General features: G+C 46.6%; 1 protein-coding gene and 1 pseudogene across 1 annotated transcript in view; both read right to left on the reverse strand.

Moving 5' to 3' along the window:
* Positions 1-13,785, reverse strand: part of msk (importin-7 msk) — a 139,052-nt gene that overhangs the window by 23,166 nt on the left and 102,101 nt on the right. Inside the window, exons 14-16 of the mRNA XM_084602529.1 lie at positions 11,022-11,164; positions 10,616-10,678; positions 9,745-9,999 (exon numbers count right to left, since the gene is read on the reverse strand). Coding sequence (XP_084458655.1) covers positions 9,745-9,999; positions 10,616-10,678; positions 11,022-11,164 — 461 coding nt within the window. The remainder of the gene's footprint in view (positions 1-9,744; positions 10,000-10,615; positions 10,679-11,021; positions 11,165-13,785) is intronic.
* Positions 355-2,103, reverse strand: LOC146192630 (uncharacterized; annotated as a pseudogene).

Below are 13,785 nucleotides of genomic sequence, written 5' to 3' on the forward strand. Positions count from 1 at the left end.
GAACAAGTGCTCATTGCGGCTATCACTGGTGGGTTACAGGCTTGGTGCAAACTCCGGTAGATACTTTTCATCATGCACATTTCCTTTAGATGCATACATACCTGTAATGAAGTGTTTTTCGCACAGTCGAGAGCACGCAGTCGGCTGCCAAGGTCGCCCATTCACGTCCTGACGCTTGGTTGCCCTAATCCAAGCTTCACGCCATTGCAGGTCGCGGCTCGCCGAAGGAAACCTAACAAAACGCGTCTTGCATCCCGGCCCGCCTCGAGAGTGGCAGCCGTAAGCGGCACAGGTGGTTGGCATCGTTTTACCGAGGCTGTGAACGTACCGCGCCTCCAGCCCCCGTGCGTTGGCTATGAGTGCGCCGACGAGAAGCTCCGTCGACGCCTCTCAATGTGTTTTCATCAGTCGCCGCTGGGGCTTCGCGCATGCGCAGAAAACTCGCGCAAAAGGCGGATTAGAGATGCAAGCTGCTCCTTCAGCATCAGGGACCACAACACTGAGTGGAAAGACTCCGATGCGTTTTGGGTCTTTGCACCTAGGCAGCGTTGAAGAAGCGAACCTTGAGAAAGGCGCTCATATATAGGCAGCATAGCCTCAGCAACGTAGCCTGGGAGGTTGTATTTGTGCTTTGGCTGTGCTGCTCCTTTTGCTTCGGCAGCCTCGTGGCGGCACCACGAGTCGGCACCCTTGGGGCATAATTCATGCCGAGGCTCTTTGTCTGTTGACGTGACGTGGTGATAGGATGCCATCACTACACGCTGCATTGCAGCCACATCCTTGCAATTGTTTCGCAGTGCTCAACAATATGACCAGTAAGGTTGTCAATGAGGGCCTTTGACAGCCTGCCCTTCCCTCCTAAGGGCTTCTCACTTTTCTGCACAAGGTTGCGTAGTGCAGTCCCCATCCTTTTTTGTACATGATTGAGGCATTCTTCTTTTACAATGGAAACTAGCCCATAAACGTTCTCCTGTACCAGGGCAGAGAACGTGGCACTGTCACCATCAGACACAAGTGTTGTGTAGCGTAGGTTGTGCTTTGTCACAGAACGTCCGAAAAGAGTTAGTGCTGCCTCCACCTCCATCCTCCCAGACTTGACATCGGTGTTCTTTTGGCACACATGATGCTCATGCCAACTTGGGTATTCAGAGTCGCCAGGCTTCGGTCCTATCTGACAACCAAGGCACTGGTTAGATAAAACCAGTACATCCAGAATGAGGCCAGTATGATATTCTATGACTGCCCCAACTCCAATGTGGGACGTGTGGCCCTGCTTGTGCCAGGTCCCGTCATAAATGACAGTGATGTCCCTTGAAAAGCTTGGGTCCATCTGTTTGTAGACTTCTTTTACTGCTCCTGCTGATTCAGCATAAAACTTTTCCATAGACTGGGCCTCTGGGTCCCTGAAGGTTTTCTTTAGGTGCTTCTGAAAGGTCCGATGGTGAAGGCCTCTGTGGGACACATTCACTGCGGCCCAAAAGTCGTCGAGGGCTGTTTGGCCCTTTACTATCTGCTTCATTGCCATTATGGCTCTGATATTCACATCAAATGCCATCCCTTCGTTTTGGCGTGCAGAGTTCCATGCACTTGATATCACACCACAATGCGGGCACACCAATCGAAGTTTCGTTGCTAGTCCAAGTTCGGTGCCTCCTCGAACTGTCAGCCCAGTCGCAAGGCAATGCACGCACAAGGTGTTTGAAAGCAGGGCACCTAGGGCATCCAGTTGCACTAGGCAAAATTTGGCATCTTCGGTTGCAACGGTAGCAGGCCCGGGATCAGGTGTCATCGCTTGGAACTTGCGCTGCGTCGCTGGCATGGCACCAAGTTCATCTCTAACTGCAGCACGCTGTGCCTCCGCTGCCTCGATCTCCTCGGGCGTCAACAAATACGTTTCCAGGCGAACAGTGGAAGCAGCGTTCTTTCCCTTCGGAGGAGATGAGGGACCGGAGGTGAAGGCCGCAATCGCCGAGGTCGATGGGCCCGGATCACCAAACGCACTTGAAACGATGTACTCTTGTGCCAACGAAGCAGATGGCACATGGCTCAAAGCGGCGACGCAGTCATCTCGGACGCTGGTAGCGGCAACGCTGTCATCTCGGACGCTGGAAGTGGTGACACTGTCATCTCGGATGCTGGAAGCGGCGACGCAGTTATCTCGGACGCTGGTAGCAGCAACGCTGTCGTCTCGGACGCTGGTAGCAGCAACGCTGTCGTCTCGGACGCTGGAAGCGGCGACGCAAGTCATCTCGGATGATGGTAGCGGCAACGCTGTCGTTTCGGGAGCTGGAAGCGGTGGCGCAGTCATCTCGGACGCTGGCAGCGGCAACGCTGTCGTCTCAGACACTGGAAGCGGTGATGAAGTCGTCTGGGACGCTGGAAGTGTCGATGCAGTCGCCGAACGGCTCGCCATGTTAGCGGCCTTCGTGGAACGCTGCCGTGCACCGAACGTATGTCTTGAACTTCGCTTTAGGCATCGCAATGATCGACAGACTGCACAAAACTCTTTGGAGGGCACGGCAAGAGATCGTAAAGACAGCGATCGTAAAAATGGCGTGTGATGAAGAGAGCAAACAAAGCACAAAAGAGAGACGCAGCAGACAACGCGCGGAGAAATAGCTGGCGGAGACCATCGCGTCAGCGCGCGCAGCAACCAATAGCAGTCGCCCGAACCCCCACGTTCTCGAGGAGAGCGCGCTTCTTCCAATCGCAGCCTCGAATTCGAGGCGCGGGAATTCAAAAGCCGCCGTGAGGCTCCCAATCAGAAGTGAGCCACGCCTCGACCACGCCGCTGCTGCCGCCGTCGATGGTTGCAAGAGGGAGCGAAAGAATTCACGAACAAAACATGATTAAGATGGCGGCGCTCAGTTCAGCGAACTTTGGACATTTTCGCCAATTTCTCACGGCGCTGCAGCTGCCGCGGCTTGTTGTATTATTATTTTTTTGCATTTCTACAACGATTAAGACACTGATATTTGCAGAAAGGGTAGTTTATGACATATACTACCGGAATATGTACTTTTCCAAAAATTGACTTTTTCGCGATTTTTCGGTTTTCGAAGGTCACGTCCCCCCTTAAGTGGAGAAATATGGGAGAGACCTTCGCCCTGCAGTGGGTATAGTCAGGCTGATGATGATGATTATATGCGGCGTTTTACGGTCACTACTTGCGTGGAATATTTGATGTTGCTAATGCACGCAAAAATAGTGGATAGCTAGACAAGTTGGTAACGGCACATTGTGACCGGTAGATCACACAGATGAGCACTCATTTGTGTGGTCTCGCTCCTTTTGTCTTTCATCTGTTTTCGCGCTGTATCATCCGCGACGTACATGAAGATGCGTTGATACTGCTTTGCCTGGTAATGACAACATACTTGTCAGCTGCATCGAAACTGACGCCATGCTATTTATAGGCAGCTGCATGCACAAACAATAGTATAAAGCTGTCAAGAAGCACTGCCAGAGCATCGAAGACATGATTTGCCAAGTGTTAAACTACTGGTATAAATTGTTTTTACAGCAAGGCTTCTAATCGTACTAACATGGCTCCCATCTAATAATTTTTTGCACAGCTGCCTTGAAAAAAGCAGTACTATTAAGGGGGGACGCTTGTCTTAAAACTATTTTCCTTATTTACCAATCAAAATTTATGCAACTTGGTGGGTTTGTGTAGTTTTTCGTGCAGATTCCAAAACTGCAATTATTTCTTTCGTGATCCAATTATTTCATGAAATAATTACATCAATTAGTCTAATTCTTAAGAGAACAAATACAAAATGACCACTGAAGAAAAACTTCAAATGAACACATTGCTGGACACTAAAAAGAATGATGAACACAATGTTGCAAGCAGTTTTTTGATTAAGCAATTATTTCTTGTTTTATTGCATAACAAAGTTCAAAGGTCAAAATATAGCATATAATAGAGGGTTTACAAAAGTACGTCTGGCAACCGTGAGCGGCACCCTGATCCCGCGCTGGCCGCCATATTTTGCTCGCTCCGTTCGCTTCGTGTCGGTCCGTCAGCGCTCGCCGTTCTGTTCGCGCTTTTCACGTTTTAACCTAGTGTGCTGTGCTTGGACCTCTGTTCGGTCCCTGGCGGTTTCTGTTAGAGACGCCTAGAAGCGTATTTTGAAAGCCGAGACGTGGCGGGGCCCACCGGCTGCGCTACCGAGCGCAGTTACAAATTGCTCTACGAGTCGTGCATACCCCCCCCCCCCCCCCCCCCTCGGCAATCCGCAGCGTCATCCCTATCCAGGTACAGTATCCAGAGTTCTGTAATGTGGATTTTTTTTTGTCTGTGCGCCTTTGCTGTTTACTTAAATGCCTATGAGAGATCATCGCGAGTTTGTTTGCTTGGTTTGCGCAATCACCGTCGCTCATCCCACTGGAAGATGGTTGGTGAAATGAGCGGGGATGCATTTTATTTTATGATAAAAGGATCATGCGTAATTTGACGTAAGTTGGACTGGCGCTTAGCACTTTCCTTCCCATGCCGTCGACGCAATTGTTGGCATTAGTCTCGGAAATAATCGGGGGCTGCGTAAAAAAAAAAAAAAAAAAGGCCATGGTAATTTGTGCTTCCAGTGATTGAATATTGATTGGTGTGCGATAGGCGATGACGAGTTAATAAAATCTTTCTAATTAATCGCTCAATTGATGAAATAAAGAAACGAAAAAAAAGGAAAAATTGGAAAGTAAGGGTTTAAAGGTGTCAGAATGAAAAACCAGTGCCTGGTGATGCTAAGGAAGAAAATTTAGAATATTGATTAATTGAAATAATTGAAGAATGTGTTCAAAAGTGTCAAATTGCTCAGAATGGAAAGCCGATTGTTGCTGACGCATGCGTATTGGTGTATAAAAATATAAAACGTCAAATAAAATAAAAATAAATAAAGAAATGATAGAAATCTAACATAACATACATAACATAGAAATATAACATACATAACATATAACATACAGCATACTACACTTGTGTGTAGTATGTTACTTTTGGTGAATTCGTATTTCACTGCATTGTATTCTTTTCGCCCCTCCTGCTAGGGTCCAGTTAGGGCCTGCAGTATTTGGTAAATAAAATAAATAAATAAATAAAAGAGCTAAAATATAACACGCGAAGAAAAAACATCGTGCGTGTGTGTGTATGAGAGAGACACTATCACGTTATACCTTTAACGGCGGAGCTTAAGTGACCCCCTAATTTTTCTATAACGATATGATATAAATCTGATTTTATGAACACAGCCAGTTGCACAAAACACAAACACTTCGCAGTAATGTGAGTTGACTTTTCAAATTTCTTTTCGTTTCAGCCGAGTTCTTCCTCCCCCGAGTTCCTCGAAGCTTCCAATGTCAGCGCTTTCATATGAGATTACGGCTTCAAATGTTTACTTTCTGACAGAGGGAATAAACAAGAAATCGACATATTTAAAAATTACAGTGAATTTCAGGTAGCTGTGAATTAGCGAACCATCGGGTGACTCGAAAACACACAAAAGTGAAGCGCACGCTTCGTTATTTTATCGGCCGCGCTGGCAGGTATAAAACCTGAGCTGCGCGCTCTGGACGTGGACCGGTCGAAACGGGCTGTACGTGAGCACGTTACAACACACTAGTGGGATGTCATCTTTTCCTGCTTTTCTAGACGCCGTGGTTTTGGCAGCCACTTGCTTTTGCAGCGTGAAACACGCACCTCGGGCGCACTAGACAACCGTATTGCTCTCTGCACCAAGCACTACCATTTCGTACGACTGTAAAAAGTAGTTTCGGTAATCATGCCCGTGTCTTAAATCAAATACACAATGGTAAATGTAACCTACGTACAAAATGTTTCAAAGAACATAATTGCACAATAGCATTCGTTACACATGCATTTCTCCTTCTCCCGTGTCCTCCATCGCAGCATAAGTTTATCCTTCAAGTTCACAAGGCTCCATAGCGCACAAAACAATTAACCTTGCTGTTTTAGGTGATAGCATATTCTGTGAGCTAGCTCCCAGTCAGAGGGACGTGCAGTAATGCTTTACATGGTGCAAGTGACCCTTGTAAAGCCGATTAGGACTGCAAACGAACGGTCGCATACACGCGTATACTGCGTATACCTTGATTCCGTCCGCGTCTGACGGTGCGCTGGCTGCAGAAGGGCACGCAACAACATGCTGGCATCATTCCGAATAGAGCTTGGAGCTAACAGCGACTGCTGTGATGTTAAAAAATGAAACAATCGCTTGTGAGCATTCCAATGCACCTTGCGATGCATGCACGGGTTCTACGAAGGCGCACTTTGACAGCGTACTCGATGGGAGGCGCGGGCGGACTGAGCAAAACATGGCCGCCGCGCACAGTTTCTGTTTCTTTCACTAGATGGCGCTAACTTTTGTAAAGCCTCTATTGTCACAAAAAAAAGCCATTTTAAAAATTTTGAACAAGACGTTATAAAATCTACATGCAACATTGTGTGCTCCACATATTTGGCTTCATGCTGAAAAAAAAATTATTACTCTATCTGCAGTAGGTGCCGAGATAAAGCCGCAAAACTGCAAGTGGTCGACAATGCATGTTTTGAGAAAAGAGCAAAAAAGAAACAGGGCATTATTTAACAGACATTCACTGGTGCAATGCACACATCTACAATTTAAAATGGCTAGAAACCTCCAGGAATGTAGTCTCTTTGCTTTCCAATCTCCAAGTGTCGCCTCTCATTTTGATTTGCAGTTGCAGCACATTCATTTGTCACTTTATCGGCTGCGCAAGTCGCATGCAGGCAGCGTTTTTTTTTTTTTTTTTACGTACGTGGTTTTGCTATTTCTCGCATCAAGGCCGCGGTTAGGAACGCTTATTGAGGAAAAGAAATGTAATTTGGAGCTGTTTGCTGCTTTCCAGTGCTCTGCATTGCACTGGAAGCAAGTGCATTCACTAAGGACTATGAACGAGGTCCGATTGGCGCAAACGCGCGGCGAGCTCTACGAAGACGACGTGTCCAGCAGTTTTCGCATTGGAGAATAAGTTTGACAGCGATTTCTTATCCCCGTTCACTTTTTTAAATGCCAATATCGCCGCCGTACGTTTTACGCTTCGTCAATCTCGGCAAACTGTTTAGATCTGACGATCGCGATGTCGCCTCGCCAAGCGGACAGCCCGCTGCGCTGCCGACATCCGTCACGAAAACAATCCGTCTACCGCTTCGTTGCTGGAGTTGGCGCGAGTTCAAGCTTTTTTCGTTTTGAGTTTATCTTTCTCCTCATCTGCGGCCTGTGATATCACTGTCGCGGCGGGTGCGACCGCTGGCAGTAGCAGTCTCCCGTGCCAGGGAACACGCTAGGCCTACTTCAGGCTCGTACACACGATCGTTCGGCGCACGACTTTCGTCGGCCTGAGAACGCACAGCCGGGGCAGGGCATGACTTGAGATGATTATTCAACTATTTTTTTCACTTATTTCACAAATTCTTGCCGTGAACGCACCTCGCGGTTCGGAACCAAGCGCGGCCGGCGTCACGTCTCCGCCGTCTCCCCGCGGCTCGGGCACGCCGAGCAGACGCCGTCACCCAGCTCCGCCAATGCGGTGACGCCTTATCGTCACGTGCACCCCGAAAGCCAATGGGATTGCAAATGCCACGTTTGCTTTTTTGCTATTTTTTATGCGACCAATGGGCGAATGTAAACAGCAGAGGCGGCAATTTGAAGACGAAAGACGGCTCTTTCGAATGAGACCAAGATGGCTACAGTGCGGCGCACAAAATGGGAGCTACGCCTCGCGGAAAATGGTTGTTTCTGGGGTCGTTTTCGGCCCCAATTTGGGCGACATCGATTATATAAATTGGCATTGTGACTAAAATACCGACCCTAGAGATGAAAAACTTAGCAGATAGGTAGATAAAGAGCTACTGATTTCGCAAATCACATTTTCTAAAAAGTGATTTTTTCGCGATTTTTTGGTCCGAAAGACCCGTGTCCCCCCTTAAGGCCAATGTACAAAGAGCAAAACATCTGTGCGAACTTTAGAACTTCTCCCAAAGTCTCTTCCACTGCACACCCGGCATGGAGAAGTGCTCTTCGTGCTCGATGTAGCATGGTCAGATATTTTCGCTCGATACAAGCCGTTTCCTTGTGTTTGTCACTTTGTGCTTTTTTTGTCGTCTGTGCCTTTTGTCACTTTGTGTGTTTGTCCATACAGTCAAATCTCGATATAACGAATCCCGCGGGACCGCGAAAAATCATTCATTATTTTGAAATATCGTTGTAATGAAAAATCTGAGATTATAAGCCAGTGGTCAAACCTAGGTATGAAAATGACGTACCTTGGCAGTAGGCGCGTGTGTAGACAAGCAAAACCTGAACTCCAAAGCTGATTTGTTTGAAGAAATCCATTATTTTCTTCTGCCGCGTGCAGCAAACATGACTGCGCACTACATTACACCACTACAGCACATACACCTTCCGCTTTCCGGAACACCTCATCGCGTGCGTGATTGCACCGAGCGATGAAAGTACGGACTTTGTCCATGTGCAAAAAAAAACCTTCCGCTTTCCGGAACACCTTATCGCGTGCGTGATTGCACCGAGCGATGAAAGTACGGACTTTGTCCATGTGCAAAAAAAAAAACACAACATCGGAGTTTTTTATGACCCCATCTTCAATGCTCCCTGAGCTTTGAAAATCTCGTCTCGGTCTTTCATAATGATCGCGGCAGTTGATGGGGCAATGCTAGCTGTCTGTAGAGGCCGAGTCGCTTTTTCCCTGCGTCGATTTCTTGCAGTGAAAGCAGCTGCGCTCATATCTTCTTGGCACTTCGCTGGCTAATATCATTGCCAATCTCGCACAAACTTCGCAATAAGATAATCAGCGGCAAAAAGAAAAAAACTACCATCCCACACGCGCGAACGCACGAATGACCGAGTCGCGTACGCCACACAACACAGGAAGAAAAAAAAACGCAGGCAGCTAGGCCTGCTGGCTACTGCGTAATAAACCATAGCTTCATGGTGGCGCTAGGAGCTGGTCCTACATGTCCTGATGATGATAGCTACAGCCCACGGACCATACACACAGAAACGGCGGTTTCTGTTTCGTTTGACGAGAGAGTTGCAAGCTGCGGTGCTGTTAATTTTAGCGAAATTCGTAATACTGATGTTCCACAATTATAGAACAAGAAATAAAATATGTTCGTTATTCTGAAATATACGCTATTTTGAAATTCGTAATCCTGAAATAGTTTTACATTGAAAACATGGCAAATCTGCCGGGGATTCTTAAAAAATTCGTTAATTTGAAAAGTTCGTTAATGTGGTGTTCGTAGTAACGAGGTTTCACTGTAGTATGCTGTAGCTGTTCTTTTTTTAGGTCTGGTAGGCAGGGAAACTAATCACGTCGCTGCAACGGTAAAGTGCCTCAATGCGCAGGCCATGGCAGCAGCATCCTATATGGCTACACTACACTTCGCACCATGGCAGCATGCACCAGTGGAACCGTTCTGGTGTAACAGTGGGAGCAATTGCTGCACTTCATTGTCTATAGAAATCAGCCTTCCTTATCTTGAACAGCCTCAGGAAAGCCATTTCTGAGGCAGTTTTGTTTACCAACTTCAACCCAACAATCCACATACTGCAGCCTTGATCCCTCGCGTAGTGACTATCCTTCTTTCTTACTCGAAAGTCCAAAACGAGGACCTTTGGATTACAGGCACAATCCCAAATTTGCGCAAGCATGCAAGTTCAGAAATTAGCAAAGCTGGCTCACCATGCATGACTTCCTTAAAGACTTGGTATTCATCGACAGGACAGTCCTCCTCATCAAGGGGCGTCGTGAATGACTCAAGTGCAGTCTCTTCCTCCTCATCCTCTTCATCCTCGTCATCATCGTCGTCTTCAGGGTCATCTTCAATAGTGGCCGAGGTGACGGGAAATGGAGAGCTCTTTTTGGCACGTCGTGCCAACCTCGCCAGATACTCCTGGCCTTCATCGTCGATCTCATCCTCGTCAGAGTCGAGCACCTCTGCACAAAAATTTCCAATAGTACCAATTTCACGGAAGGGCATGTTTAGGAAGCTAAGAAATACAGCCACTTTTCCGACAGCTAAGGCAAGCATCTAAAGCAGTTTGCAATAAAGCAAGATCTGAAACAACATACAAGAATGAAAACATGAAAAAAACAAAAGGCACCTACTTAACATTCCTGTTCTCATCCTGTACACAGTGCAGCAAAGGATGAACCGTCCTCTATAAGCTAAGTCCTGCGCATCCAGCTATGACCAGAGAGCGCGGCCCAATCCCACCTTGCCACATTCAGAGATCCTACAGGAAAGCACCAGTATCGCTTTGTAGCTCTGATGGGCCTTCACTTGGTTGGCTGGCAGTTAAACTGGGATCAGGCATTCCAACACGGCAAACCTGAATCCCCAAAACCGAGCTGTTGCCGGCCACTACTTCAAATTACCCAGTCAAATTTACATTATAAATTAGGGAAACTTCAAAAATCTTTGAATTATTTGGAACTTTGAGTCAATGAAGGCGGTCGACTTAGATGCGGTGATAGCAATCTAATGCAGTACAGCCAATGCAATTCCTCCAACATCCTGCGCTATCTGGGAAGGTATGCAAGAAGTAGTCACCATTTTCGCAGTCATCGTCATCTTCCTCGTCGTCATCCGATTCCTCTTCTTCTTGGGCTCGGTCTGCAACATCAAGGGCAGAAGGCAAACATCACGACCACAATCCACCAATCAACACAGATGGCATGACCATCTTTTTTGCCAGTCTCTCGAGCAGCACAACACTAGCAAAGTGGAAATTCCTTCACCACAGAAAACGGGATCAGCTGACTTTTTTATGTGCCACAACAACACTAGCTTGTAACGCATGCTTTTTTTTTTTTTCCACTTGCTATGGAAAATGCAGGCAGAGCGCCTGAAACAACCATAACATGTAGCTTGTGTAGTACTCAAGGCACTTTATCCCGAAGTTTCTGGGCGTAGCCGAATCACTTTCTTGCACAGTAGATGCATCATCATCACTCACAAGCATAGGCACGCTTGAGGCCTTCGAAGAGCACCAACAGCGAGGGCACCACCTGGGCTGCCATCTCTGACAAGGACTGCGGCCGGCTGGCCTGGCTGATGAGGGTGCACAGGCCCAGCACACACATCTTCCGGTCATGCAGCCTGAAACGAACAATTTTCGCTCGTCACACCACCCCATTCACATGCACGACACATGTGCCACTGCTTCCAGCATCTCCCTCCAGATAAATGACTGCCTGGGGTTATTTCAAGCGCCCTATCACACAAAACAAAGTTGCTTTACATTTTGCCTCCGCTATAACATGACTGCCATGTCTAGGATTGAACTCTGGTCCTTCTGGCTCAGCAGTCAAGGACCTTAAAGAATGCCACAAGTTTATTGAGCAAACTTGTGCTCACAATATAACTGGAGCAGCGGTGGCAATGTTACTCGAACCAGCTTCAGTGGCAATGTTACTAGAACCAGCTTCAGTTTCAAAACTCTCCGCCTCCACTAGACATCTCCCGCAGCACCAGGCTGCTTTCCGAAGTAGATAGCGCGGCGGTCGAAACAGGCTCCTGGCTGACGCCGCAGAGCAGCCCTGGCAGTGCAAGATGGGGCTCGATGAAGCAAAACGAACAAAGGGTAGCATTTTCAAAGTATTAATACGTCAAACGCAATAATGCAAGTGTTGACTTTTATTTTACAGTAGTTGCAACCTTGGTAGCCGCAAAGTAGTTATAGGAATTTACAGTAGAGGCATGCAAGAAACCATTCTGAAGTTGTAGTGGCAGCATGGGATGTTTGATTGCTTCAGGGCAATGATTTTAACAAACAGAGAACACATACTTCTTGAGTGTATTTTGTTCGGTTGGTGTAAACTATCAAATAATTTACAGACGGCTGATTTTGACAAAACAGCAGTGTTTCGCCCTTTAAATTGAAACATGCTTTCTACATGTTGTAAGCTCACTGTAGTGAAGCAATTGCATAAAAGTGGGTCGCTGAAAAAAGCCGGAACCTCAAGGCCCATTTCAACTCTACTGCAATTGTACAGACTTTAGATGGTTTGTTTGGTTTGTGAGGTTTAATGTCCCAAAGCGACTCAGGCTATGAGAGACACCGTAGTGGAGGACTCCAGAAATTTCGACCACCTGAGGTTCTTTAATGTGCACTGACATCGCACAGCACACGGGCGCCTTGCTTTTCGCCTCCGTCGAAAAGTGGCCGCTGAGGCCAGGATTCGATCCCACACCCTTGGGAACAGTAGTCGAGCGCCGTAACCACTGCGCCACCCCAGCGGGGTTGCAGATTTTAGAGAAACATAGATTGGTTTCATTTAAAAAAAAAGCACTGTCTCATTGTTAGAAGAATTTTCCGATATCATTTACACAGCATTTGATATCAAGTTGTTCGCACTATTTTTTTAGAGGCCAGCAAGGCCTTTGATATTATCCAGCATGACCTACTATATTGCGACAATCTTGGTCACGGGATTTAGGGGCCCGTTTAATCACTTTCTAAAAAAATACTCATCTAATCGGTCTGAAATGGCACCAGTGGGCAATTAACAGCGTCCCGAGGCCTTGGTGTCGACTGGAGTACCACAAGAAGGTCTATTCTGTCACCTCTGTTTTTTATTTATTTCAATGGTTTGCCTGATGCTGTCTCAAGTTGTGTCATGTGTCACCATGCAGATGATACAGTTCTTTTGTCAACCAATACATCTCATTTTTTATGCCAATGAATGCTTTTAGGAATAACACCGAGCATGTGATGAACCGGAATACTATTTCAATCTCCATTAATCAGCAGAAAAATTAACTTGTCTTTTTTCATAATTTGCATAAAAAGATTGCTTTGTTTCTGCATTCTTTCTGCTGCCTTGGTTGCACAACTAACTTTGTGGTGCACCACATGTATTCTACAATACCAGATTCTTGCAGACCTTGCAAACTCTTAAAGTTAATCACACATTTGCTCATTTATGGTTCCTCAGATATGCAATTAGTGTTTCTTATCATTGCTCCTTCATGTGGCAGAGTCTAAAGTAAACTCAATTCTTGAACGCACTGTCAGAGTTTAGATATTCCACCTATTTTCTATTTTTTTAACCTCCCCTAATTTGATGCTCTGTTTCTTCACACCTATTTTTGGCACAGTGACTTTCTAACTATCGTATATTGCCGCATATAAGTGGACATTTTTTTTTTTTTAAATGTCCTTCCAAAAGTTGGGGGGTCGACTTATAATTGGGGTCGACGTATATGCGGAGTCAAAGTCTGCTTATATGTGAGGTCAAAAGTAATTTCGATCAAGTCGCGGATAACATCACGCCCCATGCGCTCGTAATTCCATAAAAGTTGTCAGGCACAATGCGAAAGTAGATCTGCTTTAAAAAAAAAACATTTTAATCGAGATTTGCACCAAAGGTTTGTTTTAATGCGATAACAACTTGTTATCGACAAACCGTGGGCGTTCCACGGAAAAACGGCCAAAGCCGGGCGGGCTGGCAATATTTGATGCAAGTGGGACAGCTACAAATCCAATTCAATCCATAACGACCACACGCGACCAGTCACATGAGCTGAGAAGCATTTTCGCGTGTTGTGCAACGTTGTGTGCATTTTGCCATTTCTTCTCGTCGCACCGTCTGGACTCTAGCCGACGTGACAGCTAACAGAGGTGTATGTGTTTTGTCATTCGACGGACGCCTTGCAAGATGCCGCCGCAACCTCGGCAACAGTACAGCACTGCTTTCAAGCGGCAAGTCATCCTCTAC

Source organism: Amblyomma maculatum, chromosome 4 (genome assembly GCF_055883805.1).
Source record: "Amblyomma maculatum isolate TAMU_Amacu chromosome 4, ASM5588380v1, whole genome shotgun sequence".
NCBI lineage: Eukaryota > Metazoa > Arthropoda > Arachnida > Ixodida > Ixodidae > Amblyomma > Amblyomma maculatum.